Source organism: Sprattus sprattus, assembly GCF_963457725.1.
Source record: "Sprattus sprattus genome assembly, chromosome: 9".
In the NCBI taxonomy this organism is placed as follows: Eukaryota; Metazoa; Chordata; class Actinopteri; order Clupeiformes; family Clupeidae; genus Sprattus; species Sprattus sprattus.
The window spans coordinates 29,750,675-29,774,984 of NC_137928.1; the positions used below are offsets into that span (position 1 = coordinate 29,750,675).

The 24,310-nt window shown below is 39.1% G+C and overlaps 2 protein-coding genes across 3 annotated transcripts in view; both read left to right on the forward strand.

The window, feature by feature from the left end:
- The first annotated feature begins 1,837 nt into the window (after nt 1–1,837).
- On the forward strand, nt 1,838–6,047 carry n4bp2l2 (NEDD4 binding protein 2-like 2). 2 transcript variants are annotated; one of them, XM_080845411.1, is made up of 5 exons: nt 1,838–2,935; nt 4,883–5,007; nt 5,127–5,215; nt 5,492–5,568; nt 5,776–6,047. In XM_080845411.1, the coding sequence occupies exons 1-5, from the start codon at nt 1,998–2,000 to the stop codon at nt 5,945–5,947; spliced, it is 1,401 nt and encodes a 466-aa protein (XP_080701537.1). In that variant the 5' UTR covers nt 1,838–1,997; the 3' UTR covers nt 5,948–6,047. The 2 variants fall into 2 exon arrangements, with proteins under 2 accessions (XP_080701537.1, XP_080701538.1); XM_080845412.1 differs by lacking the exon at nt 1,838–2,935 and adding an exon at nt 4,631–4,742.
- Nucleotides 6,048–6,367: 320 nt separating this feature from the next.
- Nucleotides 6,368–24,310, forward strand: part of pds5b (PDS5 cohesin associated factor B) — a 49,775-nt gene continuing 31,832 nt past the window's right edge. The window contains exons 1-6 of the mRNA XM_080844296.1: nt 6,368–6,471; nt 8,151–8,282; nt 8,703–8,906; nt 9,056–9,142; nt 9,220–9,317; nt 10,156–10,282. Coding sequence (XP_080700422.1) covers nt 8,175–8,282; nt 8,703–8,906; nt 9,056–9,142; nt 9,220–9,317; nt 10,156–10,282 — 624 coding nt within the window. The 5' untranslated portion in view covers nt 6,368–6,471; nt 8,151–8,174. The remainder of the gene's footprint in view (nt 6,472–8,150; nt 8,283–8,702; nt 8,907–9,055; nt 9,143–9,219; nt 9,318–10,155; nt 10,283–24,310) is intronic.

The following is a 24,310-nucleotide window of genomic DNA, read 5'->3' on the forward strand; positions in this document are numbered from 1 at the left end:
ATTCCACCAAATATTGATTTCTGAACTCTTCCGAAGTGTAAGCATTAGTATTGTGTAGTTTAAAAATGAATATGAGCTTGTTTTCTTTGCATTATTCGAGATCTGAAGACACTGCATCATTTTTGCTATTTTGACCAATTGTCATTTTTCTGCAAATAAATGATCTAAATGACAATATTTTTATTTGAAATTTGGTAGGAATGTTGCCAGTAGGTTATAGAATAAAACTAAAATGCACATTTTACTTTAACACATACCAATAAATAGTAAAACCAGAGAAACTGATAATTTTGAAGTGGTCTCTTAATTTTTTCCGCGGCTGTATAAGAACAGTGGCGTTTCTACATTAGGGGCAGGTGGGGCAGTGCCCCACCAGACCCACGAGATGGCGCTGTTGAGAAGAAGGCTCAATCCATTCCTACTTCGTTGCAAACTATACATATATTTTTATATGCAAAGTAGCGTACATATTTGTGCGAATAAACTTGACTCACAAGCATTATAGTCTTGTTTTGGAGTAATTTGATTTGTGTGTTCTACTGCCTGTGTGCTTGCCATAGGCATGAATGAACGTTATGTCTATATTTCCGTTTCCTGTTTCCGGAGGGGCAAAGACCCACGCTGCCCCACCGTTACTATAGAAACACCAATGAGCGCGAACCACACCGGCCAAAGTTAACATTGAGGCTAGGGGCAATTTCAAATTTGCCCCTAGACGTTAACTGCGTAATCTACGTATTCTACGTAATGTAGACTGGGATAATGGGAAACCCGCGAGAACTCTACCCTGAGACTAAGCGAAAAAAAAAAACATACAGTGAGAGTGAGATCAGGAGTTACAGGAGACTTACCGAAGAGTTCGCTATCGGTAGATTTTTTTTTTTTTTTTTAATGAATGGATAAGAATGAATAACGTAGATTGTTTGCTGATGGTGCATTTCAGCACATTGCCGCAGGAAGAAAAATTGGAAATACAACGTTTGGGACCACACAGTCCATGCTTTCTATTGAAAACACCTTCATTAATGGACTGCTGGATTTTAACGACAACGTAACGCTCAAGCAAAGAACCGTGGAGCCAACTTCCTTTTTAAGTGATCTGCATTGGTGAGTCAAAACTGAGCTGAAGGAGATCGTTTTGTTTAATAAATTATGCAAGTTATTGAAGCTATGTGTCTGTCTAATCTTTTTACTTTAATGCTATATTATATTGCGTACCATGTTGGCGCTCTGAGATTATTTGGAACGAAGAGTGCATTTAAAATATAATGCAATATTATTATTAATATTATTATAGGCAACATCTTTGTGTCGTGCTGAGCGGTAAAGCATGTGACATGTATTTGAAATAGGATGTCTGCTCCCTGCTGGCACTCAAAATGCAGCCCATAGTATACCTGACTGGTCTATATATGTAGGCCTACTGTTATAATAATCAGCTACCTCTATTTTTGTAATGTAATATGACGTCATATAAATTTGCCCCACCAGAAATTTCAGGCTAAAATCGCCACTGTATAAGAATGAATCATATAGAGGTTCAACTTCAGGCTACTTTTTCTCTTGTAGGTACAATTTTAGACAGATAAATTCCCAGAATTATATGGAGAAACAAGTGATCTTTTCAGCTGGCAACTCATATTAGGTACTTACAACCTTTACCTTGGCTTTGGTGTACTTTTGGGCCTCTTGTTTTGAAAAACAAAAAGACGAATGGCGGCCATATTGAATTTACAACTGTCTATTTCCTTCCGGTAGTCAGTTACCGAGTGTCACAAACTGGTTTCAGCAAGAATTTTAAGTGGTTTGCTTTTTAATCACCTCAATCTTAGTGAAATTGAATAATAAGAAGAACTTCATCAAACGAGTGGTACATGATCTTTTACATTTGATAAGATTTACCTTTTTGACGACAGGACAGGCAAGCTCGTACCGTAATTAGCGAAACGCAGAACTGTCACTTCGTAATGGTGTATATTGTATAGCTATCACTCTAAATGTCCGTTGTTAATACTAACCCACCCTATGGTGAAAATGTAGGAGAACCGTCCGTGAAAAAGCTTAAGTTATCCGACCTAGAAGGAAACCTAGGTAGCTCTTGTTCAGATGTTCTCAGGTCATTGTCTGCGAGTGAGCGGAGATTTAAAGACATCGACGGGTTGCGTTCTTGTCAGAACGTCCGGACATCTCCCAAAATATCTAAAAGTGAGCCAGGCGATGGACCGACTAAACTGCCAGCCAGTACCACACTACCTTGTAGAAATACACAAGCCAACCCCAACAAAGAGGTATTACGTAAAGATGTCGGCTTTACAAGCACGTCCTTTATTGGCCCTCTTGTCCGACCAAAGATTGTTAAACCAAAAACGGAAATCGAGGATGAACTGGATATGTTCTACAAAGAGCTCGAACAGATTGAACCCGAGGATGTAGACCTACCTGATGGCAAATGTAATGCAGACACAAGTACCATCGCTAAAAAACAGCAGTACTCTGCTTCACAACACGAAATCCAGTCTGACCTCAGCCAGCCTACCAGGCACTGTGGACCTTATTCAGGCCAGGTGTGGCAAAATAAACCACATAATCCTAAACACTTGCACCGTCACTTTCAGCATTTCGATGCTTCATGTCCACCTCCCTTGAGAGGGTCCTACAACCCATTCCTTGGTTCTGCAGCAGCTATGAGGCCTCTGAGACATCAGTATCCATGTCCTTTCCCGCTCTTACCACCACCACCAAGGATCTCGCTATATCCTTTAGATCACAGACCAAGTCTTCAGTGGGAAAATATGCCATTTAGTCATACTAATCCAGAAGAATGTCAGATGTATCAACAGGCTCACCCCCATCCTAATCGAACAGTTGATCCAGACTATTTAGTGTTAATATTAATGAGAGGAGCTCCTGGATCTGGGAAATCAACACTGGCCAGGTATGTTTTCTATGAAGCGTTTTATCCACATATAATCAGATGTTTAACTTATAACCAATAATAAATCCAGGAATCTCTGTGTGTCTGTCAGTCAGTCTGTCTAGGGCGTATCTCCCTGACGGTAGTTACGTTAGTTAAGAGATTTCGCATGTAGCTTACACATGTCATAAACCTGTGCATCCTTGATTTTGAAGATTTTTGAATTCATAGTTCGCGAGATATTTGTATTTTACCGTTTCCTGTAGGCACTAATGGGTTATCGGTTATTGGTGAACAGATACAGACGTAAACTATCCTGCCTTCACTCAAAGTTCAGATGAGCGTTGGATACGATAAGGAGGTCCGCATTCAAATTCTTCTTGGTGAACAGATACAGACATATGCTCAAGTAATCTGAAGACAGTGATTGATTTTATCTATTCGTTTATTTTTAAGCTTCTTTTCTGCACTTATTCGACTTACAACTTGGCAAACTCATTTCATAAGCATGGTTGAAATGTTACTGTGATTACAGCACTTATTCATGGCATATGCAAAACGCATGAATTTTACTCTATACAACTCTCTCTCTGAATTCATAGTTCGCGAGAAATTTCTATTTTATCGTTTGCGTTAGGCACTATGGGTTATCGTTTGAGTATACACCGCTACAAATGGTAGCTTATTGATAAGCCTCGGAGGTTTTCAGATTGTCCATTGCTTTCCCATCTGTTGCTATGGAGTCCACGAAATACGCGCAAATCTCGCTGTAAGTTATGTTGGGCCCACGTCGTCATGTTATCCTCCCAGTCCTGCACTGAATTCGGGTGGGGGATAGTAACGCCATCTCCAGTCAGAGTATTTAAACTGTGTTCCCATTGTAAGGACATAATTAGATTACGATCTGTCTGAGAATGGGCTGTCAAAGCTAGCATCATCGAAGTCACAGTAGCCTACAGTACAGTAGGCTACATACATTCAATAAAAGTAACCTACATTTGAGTCCAACTGCATGACCATTCTTACCCTACACTTACCCTTACAATAAAGAAGTGATCCTATTTCAACCATAACTTCATTTTAAATAATTTCTTTCTTTATGACATTTAGTTTATAGTTTAGACAGCAACTTTGACATCTATATTCAACTGCATCCACTACATAATCTCAAACTTTATTTGTTGGTATATCTCCAAAAAGGCTATACAACATTAAAACATTTCTTAATGAAAAGGAAACATACATCACAATAATACTTCAGTGTAACCTGTACCTATGTGGAGTGCAAATATGTCTTGCTATTACACTACCCAACAGCTACACCTACGTCTGCTAACACTACAGAATGCATAATTCCTACGGGCACTGCACTAGTAGCCAATAATTGGCAAACACCTAGTGATGTACTACACTGTAGTAGATGATCCGCAATATTTGTGACTCGAACACGTATTGCTTGATTCTAGCATTGAGTGCATGACTGACCAGAGGACTCTAAACTAATCTGTACTACTGTAATAATTCTGTGAACCCCTCTTTGCCATTGCCTACATAATTCCATAATTCCTACAGTTATACATTGCGCTCGTTGATCTCTAGTGCTATGACTTGATTATGTGTCTACTTGTTATGCCACAGTGTTCATTATTTACGTGAGAGTGAGTTACATTTTAAATTATATTTTGGTAGGTAATGTACATGACGACACTGGTGACCCAGACTTGAGCAATAAGAACTTGCAACTGGACTCAGACTGGACATCTAGTGACTTGACTATATGAGCATTGGTGGAGGTCTGCACCCTCAGAGGGCCCTTGATTGTCCACATGTAATGTGGTTCAGTAATTTCAATGTTGATTCATTGTAATACACATTGTAATACACTTTGGCTTGGAAATTGCTTTAATGACCGAGACAATAAGCCAAAGATTGAGTAATTGACAATTGCATATGACTGTATATCTGTAGGGAGCTATTGGGGTCTCGTACCAACGGACTGATCCTAAGCACTGATGACTACTTTCTTCAAGAAGACCGTTACCTCTATGACCAACACCTTCTGGGAGATGCACATTACTGGAACCAAAATCGAAGTATTACCATGTTTCCTATAACTGTCATCTATCTGTTTTCAAATAGGCTAAGACCTGTTTTTGCTTTAAAACTATATTAAGAAGATGTTTAAATTGTCTCATCTGTCTTCAACCTTTAGCACGAGAGGCATTATGTGAATGCCGGTCACCGATTATTATTGATAATACAAACATGCAAGCCTGGGAGATGAAGCCATATGTTCAAATGGTGAATATGATTGACAAGTCTGTTTGTGAATATCTTTACTATTATATGTTTGGATCTGTTCTTCAAGAGTTATTGATAATTGTACATAATGCGATACCAAAGACAAAAGTAGACAATTGCTTTAAAAGCAGTACATTTTGCAGGATAATGTGCCAAAGTTCATCATAAAAGCTAATACGTTTGTTAATCCTCCAGTAGCTGTATTTTAATGGTATAAAACATAAATGTCCTGTTAAATATGTAACTTAAATATTGCACCCCTTTCCATTCATGCAGGCTCTAGAGAGGGGATATATTGTGTGTTTCTATGAGCCTAACACTAGCTGGAAATATGAGCCCTCTGAGCTGGAAAGGTAAGCTGTACTATCTTAAACATAATGTTTAAATGTGTTCAACTGCAGTCTATGCTTTAGTATGCTTTATAGTTATTTGGTTGAAGTGCATGTTGTGTGTCTGTTATTGCTTCATACAATCTGTCTGTGTTTATATATATGTAAATATATAGTTTAGGTATAAGTTTACGGTTTATATGTATGTACATATAAATTCATATATTTTAGGAGGAACAAGCATGGTGTCCCACAGCAGAAAATAGCAAAGATGCTGGAACGCTTTGAACTGCCTATGACTGTGGATATTGTGCTAAACTCTCAGGAACCTCCACGTCAGAGCACTGAGCATGCTTTTAGGCACCAGAGAAAAAGGAAGCAGGAGATCTCTGATTTTCAGTAGACTGAACTTTGAAGTTGATAACTTTAATACTTTTTTTTAAATAAATGTTTTTGATAATGTTTATAAATTGTTTAAAATTAGATTGAATGTGAGCAATTCACCATACCACAATTCACTGAAAAATTGTCATTCAGTGAATCATTGTTTATTTTTTACTGTTTTTATTTTCACAAATGTGAAAGAGTTAGTTTATAACTTCATATATGCTACTTGTATCACGAGGAATATATATTGAATAAAAATACTTTACCTTAAAAGTTTGGTTTTAGTATTAGTGAGAATGTGTTTTGTGTGGACTATACGTCCCTGTGCCCTCATCAGCATCAGTGCGATAAAGGCGAATGGAGAGGAGGAACAGCCTACAGGAGTCACCATTGTACTATTTTCATCACTGTAGCCAATTTTGCTTGCTGTTGTACAGCGAGGTTGGATTGGTGCTGCTAGGGACAAATTGGCGCCATTTTGAAGCCGAAAGGAGGACCATAGTGGTAGAACAGACTATTGGTTGCACCTCATCAAATAAGGTATCGTTGATTTTGAATAAAATGGTCAAGCTGATTAAATGTTGCAACACAATCTTAGTTATATCCGAGCCATATTATACATTAAAATTCGGGAATACGTCGCTGTGCGATGAGGGTAATTTGCTGGTACGGTCAAGCCAGTCAATATTGAGCTAGCATTAAAATGTTAACATTTCCTAGCGTGCTAGCGTCATTTACCTTTATGTCCATTCTTTGCCCAGAATGGATTCCAGCAAGTCGGTATTGCTGCCTTCTAAAATTATGTTTTCCAATTGAAACATGATATCAGTTTAATTTAGTTTGATCGGTGTACATGTCATTTTGCATTCCGGTATGATACACTTAACTATGTAGCTACCCAACGTGTATGAACGTGAAGTTAGCTGCTAATGTTTGCTGCCTTCCCCACGGAGTCTAGCGTTACCCCGCAACCCTGTTTGGCCACAGTGCTAACTTAACTGAAAGCATCTATATCGCTAACAAATGCGGGGTGTTATCACAAGCCAAATAAGGTTGAGGTCATGTCTAATGCGTGACAAACTGTGCACTTGACTCTAATGTCCTTTTTTATATATAACAGCGTGCAGTCCATCAAAGTGATGTTTTACCCTTTCGGGTAGAGCTGAAACGTTGCTAGGATAAGTTGCTAACGTTCGTTTCAATTGGTGTAGGGACAGTTTACTGCCATTTGTTTCACAATAGCCCAACAGCCCCATTATATTACATGTAACGTTAGGTGGGTGACTGCATTAGCTAGTCCTTTAACGTGTATGCAGTTTGTTTGTAATGTAATATGTTTGTTGGATCATATTTGACCTTTCCCGCCACCTCGATGTGTTTTATATTCCTTTTTGCAATGTGTCAGTTAGCTAGGAGCACGGCAAGCTTAACGTAAGTCAAGTTAGCGCGCTGACAGGCATAACGTTAGCTAGTTGTGACTTAGCTAGCTAGCCATAGCTACCAAAACATGCCTAAATAGATGTAACGTTATTATATTAACATTAATGTAAACACTACGTTAACTACCGAGTTGTTTCCCCAGTCAGCGAGGCAAGCTCAATATATTGTATTGTGGCACATTATCCTAACTGACATGCATTGTTTTGAGCATAAGCAAACCCATGTCTTTTTAGTTAACGATAACTGTAAGTTACTCTCCCCTTGGTTTACGTCAGTAACTTAACCAACATCAGATAGCTGTCAGACTGCAATCAACGCAGAAGTTAACAATGATGGGAGTTATTTATTTAAAAAGCTAAGTAATAATGTGTGGATAAGTGCGCTTAGTGATCAATTGTCGGGTAAGTGGTAACTTTGGCCATTGACCATTGGAGACGATAGTGAATGCTATGTTGAGAATTGTGATCAGTGCAGTTTAGCTGAAAAAATATAAAATAGCCATTCTTTCGGTTGCATATATAAAATGGTACCGTATAATGCTGCTTTTTTCTCCCTAACAGTTTTGTTTGTGTTTGCTAAACCTCGGACTTCTTTTTAAATTGAACAGCAGGCTTGATAAATGGCAATATTGGCCATCAGGTTCTATTCAACATGTCTAAATTGCTGTGGTTATCGGGTTGATACTCCCTGCCCCTAGGGATTGTTTTGAAACAAGAGCATGTCCATGATGCTACTGCTACTCAAATTGACACATTTTGGCTTTGATATGTTCTCTACAGACAAGGGAGCACTGAAAGGAGAGTATGGCTCACTCCAAGAATCGAGCCACAGATGGCAAGATCACCTACCCACCAGGGGTGAAGGAGATCTCCGATAAAATCTCAAAGGAAGAGATGGTTCGGAGGCTTAAGGTTGGTGGAAATCTTAAATCTGGGTCAGATGTAAAATTAAGACATTTGGGGATATTTGTTTGTTTTTTATTTTAAACAATGAGTAGAACTTTTGCCATCGCTAGGGAGGCTTACTTGGTGCTGTTCAGGTGCCTCTATCTAATCGAGATGTAAGGCAATTAACTACTTTTGACCAATCAAGTAGAATATCTCCATGTACCTCAAAAGGTAAAGCAAGATACTAACAACCCGACGGCCTTTTGGTTTGATCCCCAGGAAATCAAACTAATTGTTTTTATACCTGCATCAAACTAATGCCTTGTACATACCTTGTGGTTAATAATGTATTTTATATTTATTTCCATTCCTCTATTCACCATTCCTCTGTGAAGCATAAATATCTCTGAAGTAAATTGACATTCTGTTGTGGTTGTTGTGTAGATGGTGGTAAAAACCTTCATGGACATGGATCAGGACTCTGAAGAAGAAAAGGAACTGTATCTCAACCTGGCACTGCACTTAGCCTCTGACTTTTTTCTCAAACATCCAGACAAAGATGTACGGCTACTTGTAGCCTGTTGTTTGGCGGACATCTTTCGCATCTATGCTCCAGAGGCACCATACACATCACCTGATAAACTAAAGGTGCTCGTGCCCTCATGTTCTGTTAACAGTATTTATGCCACATTAGCAGTATTGTTCTGTTCTCTTTTTCTATCTTTTGTCATAAGAAATTTATATTTAGGTGTAAGGTGTAGGAGTTGGCTTACCTTTTGCTTTTATGTCCATTTCAGGATATTTTCATGTTCATCACAAGGCAGCTTAAAGGACTGGAAGATACCAAAAGTGCCCAGTTCAATCGATATTTTTACCTTCTGGAGGTTTGTGTCTTTCTGTTTTGGGTGTGGGGAGTATTCAGCTTCTGCGTTGCTGGGCATTTACCTGCATTCCTCCACAGAATATTGCTTGGGTGAAGTCCTACAACATCTGCTTTGAATTGGAGGACAGTAATGAAATCTTCACACAGCTTTACAGGACACTCTTCCAAGTCATCAAGTGAGTGAATTTATTTTTTTAAATAATGGCATTCTGCCCTACATGCTCCAATCACGCCCATAGCGCTTAACCTGAGAATGAACGTGGGTTTCTGAAAAAGGCAAGATTTATTTAAAACAGAGGTAAACTGAGTCACAACCTCGTTTCTTTTGGCAGTCGGGAAAACCTGGAACATGAATTTCATATTAGCCTTGTGTATGTCATTACAATCCATGGAAATCATAATGATTTTGAAAATGAAAGCAAGATAATTGTATTACAAATAACCTCAAATGAAACCATTTAACCTAACAAAGAAGTAAATTAACCAAATTACACATTTGTGAGGCTTATTTAGAAAGACATGTTTGAGATGTTAAAAACTCACTGTCGGGAAAATATACATTAAATGCACATTTCAGTGTCCCAGTCTAAGATCATGTTACAAAGCCTTTTATTAACCTCCCGGGAGTAAACAAGTAATCTAACACCTTACACCTTAAAATTTGTGCATCATAGCAGCCAACCCCAGAAACCAATCAGATATAAGAACAGACAGAAGATAATTAGTTTGATGAGGACTGGCAGAGAATGTGGACAATTACTGTGACTGTAAAGTTTTCATCCAAGCATGTGCACACGTGAAGTGGATGATGGCTTCACTATCAAAAAAGCTGGTTACACTATATATTGGTAAGCTCATGTGTATCCAAACAAAGTTGGAACACTTGCGGTTGCTGACTTTGCACTTCTTTAATTTAATTAATATCAACACATACCATTTTCATGCCTTGTAGGTATGTTTACTACAGCAGGTTTTATTGTTGACGATATTGTTTGTCTTTTGTTGCTTCATCAGCAATGGCCATAACCAGAAGGTGCACATGCACATGGTTGACCTGATGAGCTCCATCATCTGTGAGGGGGACACTGTTTCGCAGGAACTGCTCGACACAGTGCTGGTCAACCTGGTGCCTGCACACAAGGTAAGGAGCATGGAGGAAACCTTGACCTGGGGAAAGTGAGGAAGTACCACCCCCCATTAATTTCAATGGTTGCTATGCTAGCTACTTAAGCCCAGGAAGTACCAAATTGACTGCCGACATGTTCAGAAATCAGAAGGAAAACACACTGTAAACGTTACACATTGGACATAAAAAAATGTCTTATTGGCCTACTTTAATTACATTTTGTCCTGCAAAAAATAATACCCTACCAGCAAACCATATATATTAGTGCTGTCAGTTTAACGCGTTATTAACGGCGTTAACGCAAACCCATTTTAACGCCGTACATTTTTTATTGCGCGATTAATGTATTGTTTTTTTAGATTAACGTTCTTTTTGCCCTCCCAAACTGTGTAGTAGGCTAACGTGACGTTTGAGTGAATGGTGAGCGCGATACAGCGAAATGGATGGTAAAAAGCTTCTGAATAGAAAGTTTGCCTTTAAAAGTTGTGTTGTGCAAAAGAAGCGAGCTTCACTGTTGTCTGAAAATGTCAACTGGCAGCTGGCTGAAAGCACAGAAGTAGTAGGCTTACCTTTTAATGGTAACCTAACTGTTACGGTTCATTGTTTTTGAAATAAGAGGCCTGGGACCGTATTCACAAAGAATCTTAGGGCTAAAAGTAGCTCATAAGTGGCGAATTTAGGAGAAACTCCTAAAAATAATGGGCGTGTCAGTCTTAAATTTAGGACTCCTATTTTTTTTTACTAAGAGCAATTCACAAAGTATTTTATCCCTAAAAGTAGCACCTAAGTCTAAGACAGCTTAAAACTCCTCATGAGGACTCCTAAGTCACTAAGACTTATTCACAAAAAATCGTAAGATGGCTGCAGCCGACTTGGAATTGATAAAATACATTGCTTAAACCGTGAAGGTATTAATATTGTCATAGAATTAGCGCGGGATGCAATGACGCCTTTAAACAACGATGTGTCTGGAAATGTTTGGAAATGTTTGGAAACATAAAGATAGCCTATTTGGCTTCGCGGAAAACGCAAATGACGACACTGGGAATCATCAGTCAGCCGTTTAATTCATCAAACTATCAACGCACTGTAGACCCCACATCATCCAACAGTTTATCCAGTTGCCTTTGGACAATCGCTTACACAAGATCAAAGTAAATTCCATGGCGATCGCAGGAATGTCCAGTGACGGGACACACATTACAATAATTGCCCCATCAAAAGATGTGGCCTGGATGTACCGATGACTTGTGCATTTCAACGGAGAGCGGTCTGCAGCAGGTTTTTGAGAACTTACCAGCTGGATGCCACTGGGGTGACAGTGGCCAGTGTTTCCCACACATTGACGAGACTATGGCGCACCGCCATAGTCTAATTTCGGCCACCATAGTCTCTGCGTGCACATGAAGTTTTTTTTTTTTTTTTTTTTTTTTGCTCAGACAAAGTTGGTGTCGCTCTCATTGGGATTGCATGAAAGCACGAAGTTCGGCTGTCTGCCTGCGACTGTGCCGAAAACAAAACACTGTTGAGATATGTTAGTGCCCCGCCCCCCCAACGGCACCCCCCCTGAAAGGTCAAGTTAACTTTGCTCAATTTAATTTTCTATAAAGCGCCAGATCACAACGGAAGTCAGTTAAGGATACCTTTCCTATAGAACAGGTATATACTCTATAGCTTGTTATTTTATTAGACACAATAAATAGCTTTGTGTTAGGGATGCAAATTATCGATTAATTCATTAATCATTAGTTGATAATCTTATCGATCGACTTTCGATTAATTGATAAGCGGCGTTTTTCACCTGAGTTTCAGTGCTTCAATAGGGCCTTTACAAATATCAGCTAAATAGTTGAGTTATTCTATTACATTACATTATGATAATTCTATTCTATTCTATTCTATTATACATTCCTCAAGTAATTATGCATTAGGAAAAGAAAGCAGAAAAGTTTTTTTTATGGTATAACAAAATACATTCTTTAATTTAAAACAAAGAAATAAATTATGGACTGGCTCAGTTCTTGCATTTGAAACAGACATAAAAAAAAAGAATAGAAGAAATTAAATAGAGAGCCAAACAGAATATTATTGAGCCTATCTTGTAACTATATATGTAATCTTGTATCTAACTTGTGGATAGATTATGAAGAAACTGCATCTAGGCTATTACAAGCTAAATTTAACTCGCGCTCACGTTAGTGAGGGATAGAGTAGTTACATTCTTAATGGCAAGCCATCAGGCAAAGGTAAGCTAGCCCGCTAACGAGCTAGGTATCTAATATCATTAAGCCTGAGTGAGCTAGTCCGCTATCAAGCTAAATAGCCAACTCAACTCTTACTTACTTACTAACTCTCATGAGCCAAACTCGCGGGCACACGTTAGCGCGGGAGTAGACAGAGATATTCATATTCATAGCAAGGTGAGCTAGCCCGCTAACGAGCTAGGTAGCTAACTCTATGAAGTCTAGGTGAGCTAGCCCGCTAACGAACTAATAGCTAACTTGAGTTTTAAGACTACAGTCTTAACTCGCGGCAGTAACCAGGTGAACTGGTGGTGCCATGCAGGACAGCAGCATGCACAGTGTTCAAATGATAACTGAGTGAGCTAGTGGAACTATTGTATTTCAATACCACATTACACAGAGAACATTTGACTTCTTTGCCTGAATTAACAATGTTGAAGTGGTCCCACACCGCACTTCTTCTCGCTCGCTTCATTTTGTTTTCAACCGGTCTCTCGCGCTAGCGCCCTCTAGCGATTAATCGTGATTAATACAATTTGATCGAGCAACCTCTTAATCGACAATTAATCTAAAGTCGATTAATCATTTGCATCCCTACTTTGTGTTATTTATCTTATTTGCACAACGGCATGTCATTTTTGTCACTAGATGATCGCGCGTTTACAATTGTCCTCTGCTCTCTGTATACGCAAGGCGGAATTCTGCTCCGATGCGCACAAGACGTAACTTTCTGTTTGAAGATAAGATAGCAGTTAGTAGTTGCCGGCCATCTAAACCATCTAAAATGCATATTTTGCTTGCAATATATTTGGAAATACAGACAAAAAGCTGTCCGATTTGAATGGGGGTATTTATTCATGTATATTTTGTCATCACTCGATCTTGAGAGATGTCTTCAAGTAACGTTAATGTTCCAAAGTCTCAGAGAGTTACTAGCCAGACTAGCGGTAGCTACTGAAAGAATGCCATGGATCCAGCAAAGCGTAGAGCTAAACGAATGTATGAATATGAACACCGGGCGTTCTTGCCTGAATGGGAGGAATTATTTGCGGAGCGAAATGGAAAACCCCGTTGCTTAATATGCAGACGTCACGGTCGCATTTTAAAGCCTTGAACTTGGATGCTAACATAGCCCAGGAGTTCCTAAAACCAGAGCTGGGCAAGCACAAGGTACATTCTTTGATACATCAGTCAGAGAAACAGACTCGGCTAAGTACTCTGAAACGGTCACGTTGGCATCGTATCAGGTGTCATGGAATATTGCTCGATCAAAAAAGTAATATAGTGAGGGAGAGTTTGAAAATTGAACAGAGGATATCTGACATTAACTATAATGAGCACTTTTAGACCATAATAGTCTTCAATATGTTTATTTTTGTGCCATATTTTAAATCTACATTTGTTAATTTCTCTTCCTAAAACAAAGGGAGGCAACTGCTGATATCAAGCTCTTCTCCAGGCACAGTCTGTTTCTCTGCTTTGTTTTGATCAGTCATTGCAGAGAAGGAGGCCTCACATTAATATGTGGAGGCAAAGTGTAGTAGCTGTTCCTAAGCTTTCTCTCCCGGGTCAGGGTGCTCTTGCTCCACACAAATCCCAAACAAAATCTCAGCAGTTGTCTTCAATATGTTTAAATTTGTGCCATATTTTAAATCTCAATTTGTTAATTTATCTTCCTAAAACCCACTAGAGGACACTATTTAAAAGGTTATTTAAAAAAAAAATAATCTTATGGGGGACCATGCCCCCAGACCCCCCTAGTTTTGCTGGGTCACAGGAAAAATAATAGGTTTTATGTAGGGGCTTATCCCCCCCAAAAGTGGGAAGCTCCCGCGAAATCTGGAATTTTAGGCCGAAAAAACATCCCCACGCCCCCCCCAAAGTGGTAAACCGGTAAACGTGCGCCCGCCACGCGTCCGCCCCCCCCCCCCCCCCCCGGACATGTGCGCGCCATATGCATATTTTATATTGATCGCTTAACGTGCAAAGTGTCATTCCCGTTGGATGCACAAACTTGTCATCATGCGTGTGCATTCTAACTGCACTGTCCATAACTATTTAATACGACTTAATTTGAAGCCTAGGTTATTCTCTTATTTTCAGTTGATATAGTGGGATTGTTAGAGGGACGTCACAAATTAGTTTTTAATGAGAGAGCCTGTCAACAACCAATCACCGTCCTCACCCCTTCTAAACTCGTGCATGAGAATCGACGTCATCCATAGCAACGGTGCTTTTATCTTAAGCTTAGAAGTTTGTATTATCCTTAGTGTGAGTAGGTCTCAGAGTAGGGCCAATAGTTTTCCGCGTCAAAAAAAAGCAAATTCCGTGTCACGTTTTTGGTAATTCCGTGATTCCGCGTCAAAAAAATAAAAACAGCCGTATAATGCCTTTCTGCACGTTAACTGTATGAAAAACTCTGTTGATAGTGATGTTGCCTAGCAACGCTGTTTGCGTGCGTGCAGCAACCACCGTTAAGATACTGTCGAGTTCAGTTTGTCGCTAAGTAGTTGACCACACTGTGCCTTATACATTTCCAATGCTTAAATCATCATTGTTCGACCTGTATGTGAGGCATTATGTGCATACTTAATGAAAGTAAGGGTTTTCATGAAGTTGCTTCTGTAATAGATTGTGTATTAAATACCAAATTTTGGGCTACCTGCTCGTGCTATTAGTAGTGATTAGCATGATGCTAAGCGGAGATTTAGCTATGTTCTGTTCTTATGTTGATACGCTGTAATAAAGATGAGTTCAATCCTGTTAAGATTTCGACTGGATGAGATATGAATGACATCCATGTTGCCTAGTGTAATGTCCACTATTATATGTATCTAGTAATATTAGTTGTGTAATTGTTATTGTGTAGCAATAAGTCATGGTAATGTAATTCAGTGCAGTGCTAATTAGTCCCCATAAATTAGACTGCTTGGTAACTCAGTGAATAATACGTGCCCTTCTTAGATTGTTGTTTGCCAGCCATCAACACAACAGAAGACTTAACATTTTTAGTTTTTAATGCGATTGGGAAGATGAGCAAATGAACGTGACTACCCTTGAAAAGGGGGGCGTGACCGGAGCAGAGTTCAGCGCAGACGTGACATTTTCTGACCGTTTTTGTTCTTTAATTAATGTTTGTTCATTGTTGCGATCGTTGTTGTGTTTATTTGAAAGACATTCAGTCTTACAGGGTAAAATACAGGGGGTTTTGGGCGATTTTGATGCACAAAATTATGTTTCCGTTTAAAAAGTTGCAATTCCGTTTTCAGTGGTCCATTCCGTTTCAGATGGTCCATTCCGCGTATTCCGTCCGTTTTCCGTTTTCGCGGAAAACTATTGGCCCTATCAGAGGCGTTGTGAATCACTTTTAAGAAATTACTCCTACGTAAAATGTTTTAGCGCGAGTTAGGAGCACTCCTAGTGGTAAGATAAAAGGCTTTGTGAATACGGCCCCAGAATTTTATGTTCATAGCAAACTTGAAAAAAAGAAAATATTAAGCCATTGTTTAACTGCACTCTTCGCTGAGTCCTTGTTTATCTGAAATGTGCACTTTATAATTTTATTTTGTACCGCCCTGTTTGGCACTGTTGTTTTTCAATCAAATAAAACATTGCATAAAGCAAGCCAATCCACTTTTCAATGATGATAAGAGCATTAAAAAAAAGGCCCCAAAGGAAACCCTCTTCTTGGATGAATGAAAATATCCATGACCTAAAAAGATCTTGTAGGAAATCTGAGAGAACTTGGAGAAAAACAAAGTTACAGGTTCACCGGGACATTGTAGGAAATGTTGTGTCCAGTGTTGGTCAGGAATAAAGTAGAGACTCACATGGTCGAATAAAAGGTACAAGTAAAAAAGTTTACTGAGAGATACCAAGTACAACGATACAAAGGTAAAGTTGGAGAAGGCGCGTTCTGAAGAGAGGGCGGTTAGGCGGCCCCCCTTATACTGTTGTGATCAAAGTGATTTTCCAACTTGCTTCAGGTGGGCCCTTTTTTGGTTGTCAGGCAGTTTCCATCAGATGGTTTGTTGACAAAAAATTGTCTGCTCGACAGTATTGACAGTTTTTATCCTTGCCCTCTGTTTGACCCTGTGGCACGTCTAATGTTCTAGAGACTTCAAAGGTCTCCACTGCCTCTACACTTCCTGTGCATGGGTGGGCCTGCTACAAGGGGGAACCCCCTGTTCCTATGTACCTTATACTGGCTTAATATTTTTCTATGCAGACTAAAAACTGACTACTCTTAATATTCTTACAACATCTTAAAAGAAAAAATAGCAAATCATAATAGAGCTGTTCGGAATGAGAGAAGGATCCACTTCTCTAAGATAATTGCTGAAAATAGCGGAAACTCTAGGATTCTGTTCTCTACCATTGATCGGCTGCTACACCAAACACCGCTTGACATACTCATTCAGGCATCTCCTAGAAGATGTGAAGAATTTGCAGAATTCTTCAAAAGCAAATTAACTTCAATAAGGGAGGCTATTGGTAGCACAGATGACAAAATTGATAGTACACCCAAAAATAGCCCCCCAGAACTAAGTTCTTTTAAGGCCATTACTCAACCTGAGCTTAGCAAAATTATAACTCAGACCAGCTCCTCAACATGTGCCTTGGACACAGTCCCCACTAAATTCCTCAAGAAAGTATACGATAGCTTGGCCCCATTTGTTTTTAAGATCGTGAACACCTCATTAGAAACAGGTATATTTCCGACTGCTTTTAAAACCGCTGTTGTGAAACCTCTGCTTAGAAAGACGAATCTTGACCACACATCCTGAGTAACTACAGGCCTATTTCAAACCTACCGTTCCTGAGCAAAGTACTTGAAAAAGTTGTCTATAATCAACTACATACTTTCCTCAAAGAAAACAGCATATTGGAAAAGTTCCAATCAGGTTTTAGATCAAATCACAGTACCGAAATGGCCCTAGTAAATTACCTCAGACTTGCTACTGATTTAAACAAAGTGTCAATCCTTATTCTTTTAGATTTGAGTGCGGCATTTGACACCATTGATCATGACATTTTAATTCACCGCCTTGCAACGTGGGTTGGTCTCTTGGTTTCAAACCTACATCACTGGCAGAGATTTTTATGTTAGTCTAGGAGATAATGTATCAGTTAAACACGAATTGCCTTTTGGGGTGGCCTAGGGAAGCTGCCTTGGCCCTCTGCTCTTTTTCTTATACATGCTCCCATTAGGAAACATCATAACTCAGCATAATGTGAACTTCCACAGCTATGCTGATGACACCCAGCTTTATATTTCTGTGGAACCAACCAACCCAGATGGCTTTTCCTCCCTCACGGCATGCCTAACCTCCATTAATCAGTGGATGAGCAAAAGCTTCTTAAAATTAAATGATGACAAAACAGAGGTACTTTTGTTGGGCCAAAGTCGAGACACCATTCTCTGTCATCTTGGGAACTTGGACATCAGGTCAAACCAAAAGCAACCAGCCTAGGTGTCATCTTAGATTCAGAGCTAAGCTTTGAGCCCCATTTTAGTAAAGTTACCCAGACAGCTTTTTTTCACCTGAGAAATATTGCCAAAATACGCCCCTTTTTAATGCGACAAGATGCAGAAAAATGAATCCATGCTTTTATCACCAGTAGGTTAGACTACTGCAACGCTTTATTTAATGGTCTTCCCAAAAAAAAACATATCAAGAAATTAGAACTCATACAGAATTCTGCTGCTAGACTTTTAACAAAGACCAAGAAGAGGGAGCACATCACCCCTGTGTTGGCTGAACTGCACTGGCTCCCTGTCTCCTACAGAATTGATTGTAAGGTCATGTTGATTACTTATAAGGCTCTAAATGGAATAGCACCTTCATACATCTCTGAGCTTTTAAAACCCTATCAAACACAAAGGAACCTTAGATCTACAAATGCCAATATACAAGCAAAGCGGAGAAGCTGCCTTTGCCTATTATGCACCAAAGCTATGGAACACCCTACCTTTGTACGTGAAGCAGGCAAGCTCAGTGGGTATCTTTAAAAAACACCTGAAAACATTTTTATATATGAGAGCATTTAGCAAGACCTGATTGTGTTTATCTTTTAATTCCTTTTATATTTATTTTATATTTATAAAAACATTTTTTTTTAATTTCTTTTAATCTCTGTTTTTTTTCCTTTTAATCTTTTAGATTATTTTATATCTCTTATCTTTTTTCTCTTTTATTATTTTTATCTTTTATATCTTATTGTGTGATGTACCCCTGATTGTTTTACATATTTGAAATGTGTGAAATGTTACTGTCTGCTTGTGTTGGATTCTTTTATTTTGTGAATGCTCCTGATTCATACCTGCAAACTTGTCGCTTTTCGGCGAAAATCGCCGTTTTCCTTAGAAATATGTCATTTACGTGAATCGTGTAGATCCGAAGAGTTTTTTTGGGGGGTGGGGGGGTGTCGTCTTGATACAATTTCCAATTCAAAGTTGATGTCACGTGAACTATGAATGGACTGGACTTTCAGAAAGAACGGGATTGTTGTCTTCCCAATAAAATATATTTGGTGGCACGCGAGTCATTTGGCCATCACAATCAAGCTTAATGACAGCATCATCATGGATAAAGGCAAATTTTCTCCGAAGACCTGCATTACTTTTGAGGTAAGTCTCAATATCTGTCAATGACATAATATGCTCTGTAATTTAACATTGATATATAATATGCTGTGTAACTTAAACTTGATTTACTTAAATAATCTTACTTTAGCAACGTTACGTGTATCGTGATCCGTTACCTTTTTATGTTAAACTTGTTTATCTTTATTTATAATGGAAAGCTTGTATGCTAGCTAGTATTCACATTACTGAACTGTGTGTTAACGTTAGCTAGGGAAGGTTATCTCCACTGCATCAGTATTGTTATCTGATATCAATGTATGCCGTTGTCGTAAGATATGAGAGAAATGGAAACGAACACGTAGTACTTATGAAACGACACACACGAGGCCGTGTTCACTTGACTTCTTTTAATTTTTTTTTAAGCACTGCCTTCAGGGGCTATTGAGCGCTTCAGCGCGAGAATCCTGTAACCTTAATATTGGGAATCATACATTCTAGCGATTCTTTTTCATCCGTTGGTTATCGACTGCTTTTTGTTAGCTAGCTCCTTTGGTGAATAAAATACAATTACTTGCTTTAGTTTTGGCGTATGATGAGGAAGAGTTTGGCTGCCAAGGCACCGTTTATGGGTGCATGAAATCCTCCTCAAACGGGAAAAGCAGGGGGCGTTAGTAACTAAGGTAGTAGGTTACTAGGGAACGTGCACGCGTAAGTACTCTCCTCGACCTGATTGGTCAGCTGTCAGAAAGGCGCTTCAAGTCACCCAGCGCTTTTCTGAAAAGCTGAGAAAATTGAACTCAAAAATGAGTCGGGCGCTGCGCTTTTTAAAACGTTTCTAAAACGCGTCCGCCTTCTTTCTTTTCTCATAGGGTTGTATCATGCATGGCTCGAAATTGGCACCCGCGAAAAAACAAAGTTCTAATATTTTGCCCGCGAATACAAAGCTCTACTATTTTGCTTGCGAATACAAAGTTCTAATATTTTGCCCGCGAATTGCCCGCGTTTATAAAGTTTGAATATTTTGAGCCTTCTGTGCTTTTTCATTGCGGGTTTGTCAGATCAGAAAGACTAAGGCCCAATCTCAATTCTTCCCCTTGCCTCTTATCTTCCCCCTTACCCTTGAAGTTGCGTGTTCATGTGAGAGCTAGTGGTGTCTCAATACCCAATTTTATCAAAATTAAGGGATAAGATTGAGGGCTATATGGCCCTTGGAGTTAAGATAATCCGAGACCTTACTTGCTCCTCCAAGGGCTATCCCAGAGCACACAGCGAAACCAGCTCTGGAATTTTCAAAAAAACATGGCTGCTTGAAGTGAGGAATATTTTACATGAATAAAGCTATCTACACAACTTTTTATATGTTTTATAATGACTCGGTTTGATCTGAAATGTGCTACACGAACGATGCAGAGTATTGTAGGTCTTAACAGAAGCTTTTAAACTGTAGTTTTAGGTTACAGCTAGCGCGTATGCCACCACTTCATTGGATTATATGGTAGCTTGCTAGGACTAGCCTGACTCCATGCATTACGTTTGATATCTGTGAATGACAGCACTTGCTTTGGAGACATCGATCCGTGCTTTACATGTACCGTCCACAAAACAATTACGACAGTCTAGTTTTGTGCTCTATACAGTCGTATATATATTTGCAACCATAATTGAAACTTTTTTTAAATCGCTAGTTTTATAGCTCATACAGTCACCAGTGGTGGAAGAAGTACTGACGTTAAGTACTTAAGTAAAAGTACCCAGGAAAATGAAAGTAAAAGTAAAAGTACTACATCAACAATCCTACTTAAGTAAAAAGTACTCACTTTTAAATTGACTTTAAAAGTAAAAGTACTCACGCAATGGGTTGTCTCTCAATGTCTAGGCTGTGCCATTTTGATAAAGTAATAGCGACTGGTAATAAATGCCTCTACATATGTCACTACTAGTAATAATAATAAGCAACAACATTTGTTAATTGGAAAGGTTGGTGTACTTATTGGGCCTATTGTCTGTAATACTGTTCGCACTCTATCTTACAATTCTGCGGATGACAATTTATATACCAGGGATTATTTGCAAAGTTAATACCATTAAGCCAAACCAATAAAGACACAATTTTATATCTTTGAATCTTTTATTCAATTGTAAACTTGTAAAAAATGGAAATATGAAACATGAAAAACAAATTGAGTTGTTAAATGCAGAGTTTTATGCTCTATTGATTGCAAAAAAGGGAAAAAAAACATATTGAGTAACCCAAAACCCAACAGCATTTAGTTTGCATGCCAGGCAATAACCAGTCAATAAAAAAGGCAAATATTCACGTTAGCTTGACATTGCTAAACTACCAGCTTTATCTTACCACTACGTTAAATAAATAATCAAGGTACAATCGTGTTATTTTGATGCTATTGCTGTATGTCAACATGTATTTTGATAGATAACAGTATAAAAACATGTCAGTAACCGCATACGATATGCAAAAGTCATAGACATTAACTTAGCATAGCAAGAACTCTGCATAACTCGACCTGTTTCTCCAAATTTGAAGGCGAATTTTGAAGTCTAGCAACTCCTTTTTTGAGGTAGACAGGAAACGCACTGAAACCTCCACGAGTTATTCTTGGGGCCTCTGAACTTGAATATGTCCTCAGATGAGGCTGACTCTGAATCCATGCTGAAAAGTTGTTTGTTAGTCTGGCTGCTTGTCGAATGTTTAAGCAAAACAGGCAAGGCTACCGTAGTTCTGCTGCCAAATACACACTCTGCTGTCATTGGAGCTGATAGAGCCACCTGATTGGTTGAAACGTCCTAAAGTAACGCAATCCATATTTTTGTGTAGGCAACAGTTTGGCGAAACTGTGTTCATAAAATGTAACGAATAACGACACATATTGTAGAAATGTAGCGGAGTAAAAGTATAGATAATAGCTGCAAAATGTAACGAAGTAAAAGTAAAAAGTATGCACTATTATTTTTACTTAAGTAAAGTACAGATACGTAAAAATGTAACGAAGTACAGTAACGAAGTAAAAATACTTCGTTACATTCCACCACTGTCAGTCGCGCATGTCTACAGATAACTTATCCGCGAATTCCGTTTGATATCTGTGAATGACAGCACTTGTTTGAAGACATCGACCTGTGCTTTACATGTGCCATCCTGTATTATCCAGGGACGCCAAGTGACGTACCCGAAACCGAGTGGCGTCTCATTTCGGGGGAACGTTTTCAGCCCTTGGCCCTTACACTTGCAAGTGCTAGGGTTAAGACAAAGACAAAGACAAAGAAAAAGGGGCAAGAGGAAGAATCGAGATTCGGCCTCAATAGATTCTACGCATGCGCTCAACCCAGTTTGTGAGTGATGCGCAATCTGAGATGAGGCACAGCTCGTCACTGCCTCACCGTGTCGCTGTTGCCTGTCTGTTTGAACAGACCATACGCAAATTCAGCGATTTTGATTACAAAAATGCTGTAAATGATTGGAATCATGCATAAATTACATTTATAGCACAGAATAGTAAAGAAATATAAAAATGTATTTGATTTGATAATTGTTTGACATAAACAACCTTTACATTATATAAAGGCTGTTTATGTCAAACAATGTCAGAGTAGGTCTGAAATGCTAGGTTTAGTTTTGGTTGGTAAAAAATATGATGGCTGGTAATTTTTTCCATCTACCAGCCAAGTTAATTTCGAGCATCTAAAAAAAAGAAGTCAAGTGTCAATATGGCCTTAAATGAGTGATGGAACTTCCTGCTCTGGCAGGAAAAGGACCCCTGACCCAGCAGATAATATTTGGTCAATTCTTTTCCAGAATGAGATAACTTAAAGAGGAAGACGCTATTTATGTAGCACAGCTTGATTATGGGCTGAGGTGCAGATGGAGCTGGGCCTGGCTAAAAATAGAGGTCAAGACTGAGGTGAAGGGAGTTCAGCACAGCTTCCTGCTGTCACAGTATTTAAAAAAAATTGATAAAGCGGGGTATTCCAAATGCAGCCTTTGCTTTAAAGAAATAAATTACTGCAACAAGGGCTCTCATGCTCGTTTGGCACATTGCCAAACAGAGGTGCATCGTCAAAAGGTGTGCACTGTAATGTGCACTGTAATGACAACAGCCAGTGTCATTCCAGTCTCAGCACAATGTGCTCCCAAGGGGCCTGAAGCCATGAGAGAGAGAATAGGGGTGCCTGTACCTACATTTCAGCGGGTTGCTAATGCAGAGGTGTGTATTAAAAAAGGCTTGTAGTTTTCTATGTCACTAAATCATAACTAGTTATGATTAAGTATTGAAATAGACTACTTGACACTTACTAGTAGGCTAATGTCAGGCTACATAAGAGAAGGCTCCATTACCGGAACAAATTGTACATGGTGTGTTTAGTCAATTTAAATTAAATTTATTGCAATTAGGCTACACTCTAACAGCTATACAATAACAATGGAAGTTTGTGAATATTAAGCCATACAGTTACAGGGTTATGATAAAAGGCAGGGCATTTTCTAAAGTTTTACTGATGAAAATCTAACAATGCTTTTTTTGTCTAGGCGATGGTTCTTGCAACTCTTGCGGAACACTCACTCCCTTTCACCTTTGCTCCAGTGATGGTGAACTTGGCCCAAGTGCTGGCCGAGGACAAAGTAGCTTTGAGTGGGCTCAAGCTGTCACGCACATCGGCAGCTTACAAAATGGTGCATGGATTGGGGTTCACCTTTTCAGAAAGGATCTTCTGCAATACCCAGAGATATCCATTTTCTATTAACCTTGATGAAAGCACTACCAATGGTGATAAAAAAGTGCTTTCCATCCTGGTTAGTTATTTCAATCCAGACAGGAAGATGGTTGATGTGGAACACCTTGGATCTTTAGAAGTGTTGAAAGTAAACTCTCTCAAGCTTGAGAAGTTGCTAGATACATTTTTTAAAGAGAACAACATCCCATGGTCCAATCTGGTCAGCATGCTGATGGACTACTGTGGTGTCATGCGAGGCAGTAAGATGGGGTTGGAAACGAGGATACGCCAGAACCACTGCCCAAGCCTCCTTGATATTGACGGTGATAGTTGCCACCACATCCACAATGCTGCAAAGGTTTTTGCAGCTCCTTTCAGCAACCATCTAGAAAAGCTTTTCACTGACCTACATACTGATAATCAATGGGCCACAGACCATGTTAGAATTCAATTCAATTTCTTTTATAAAGATGTTTTTTA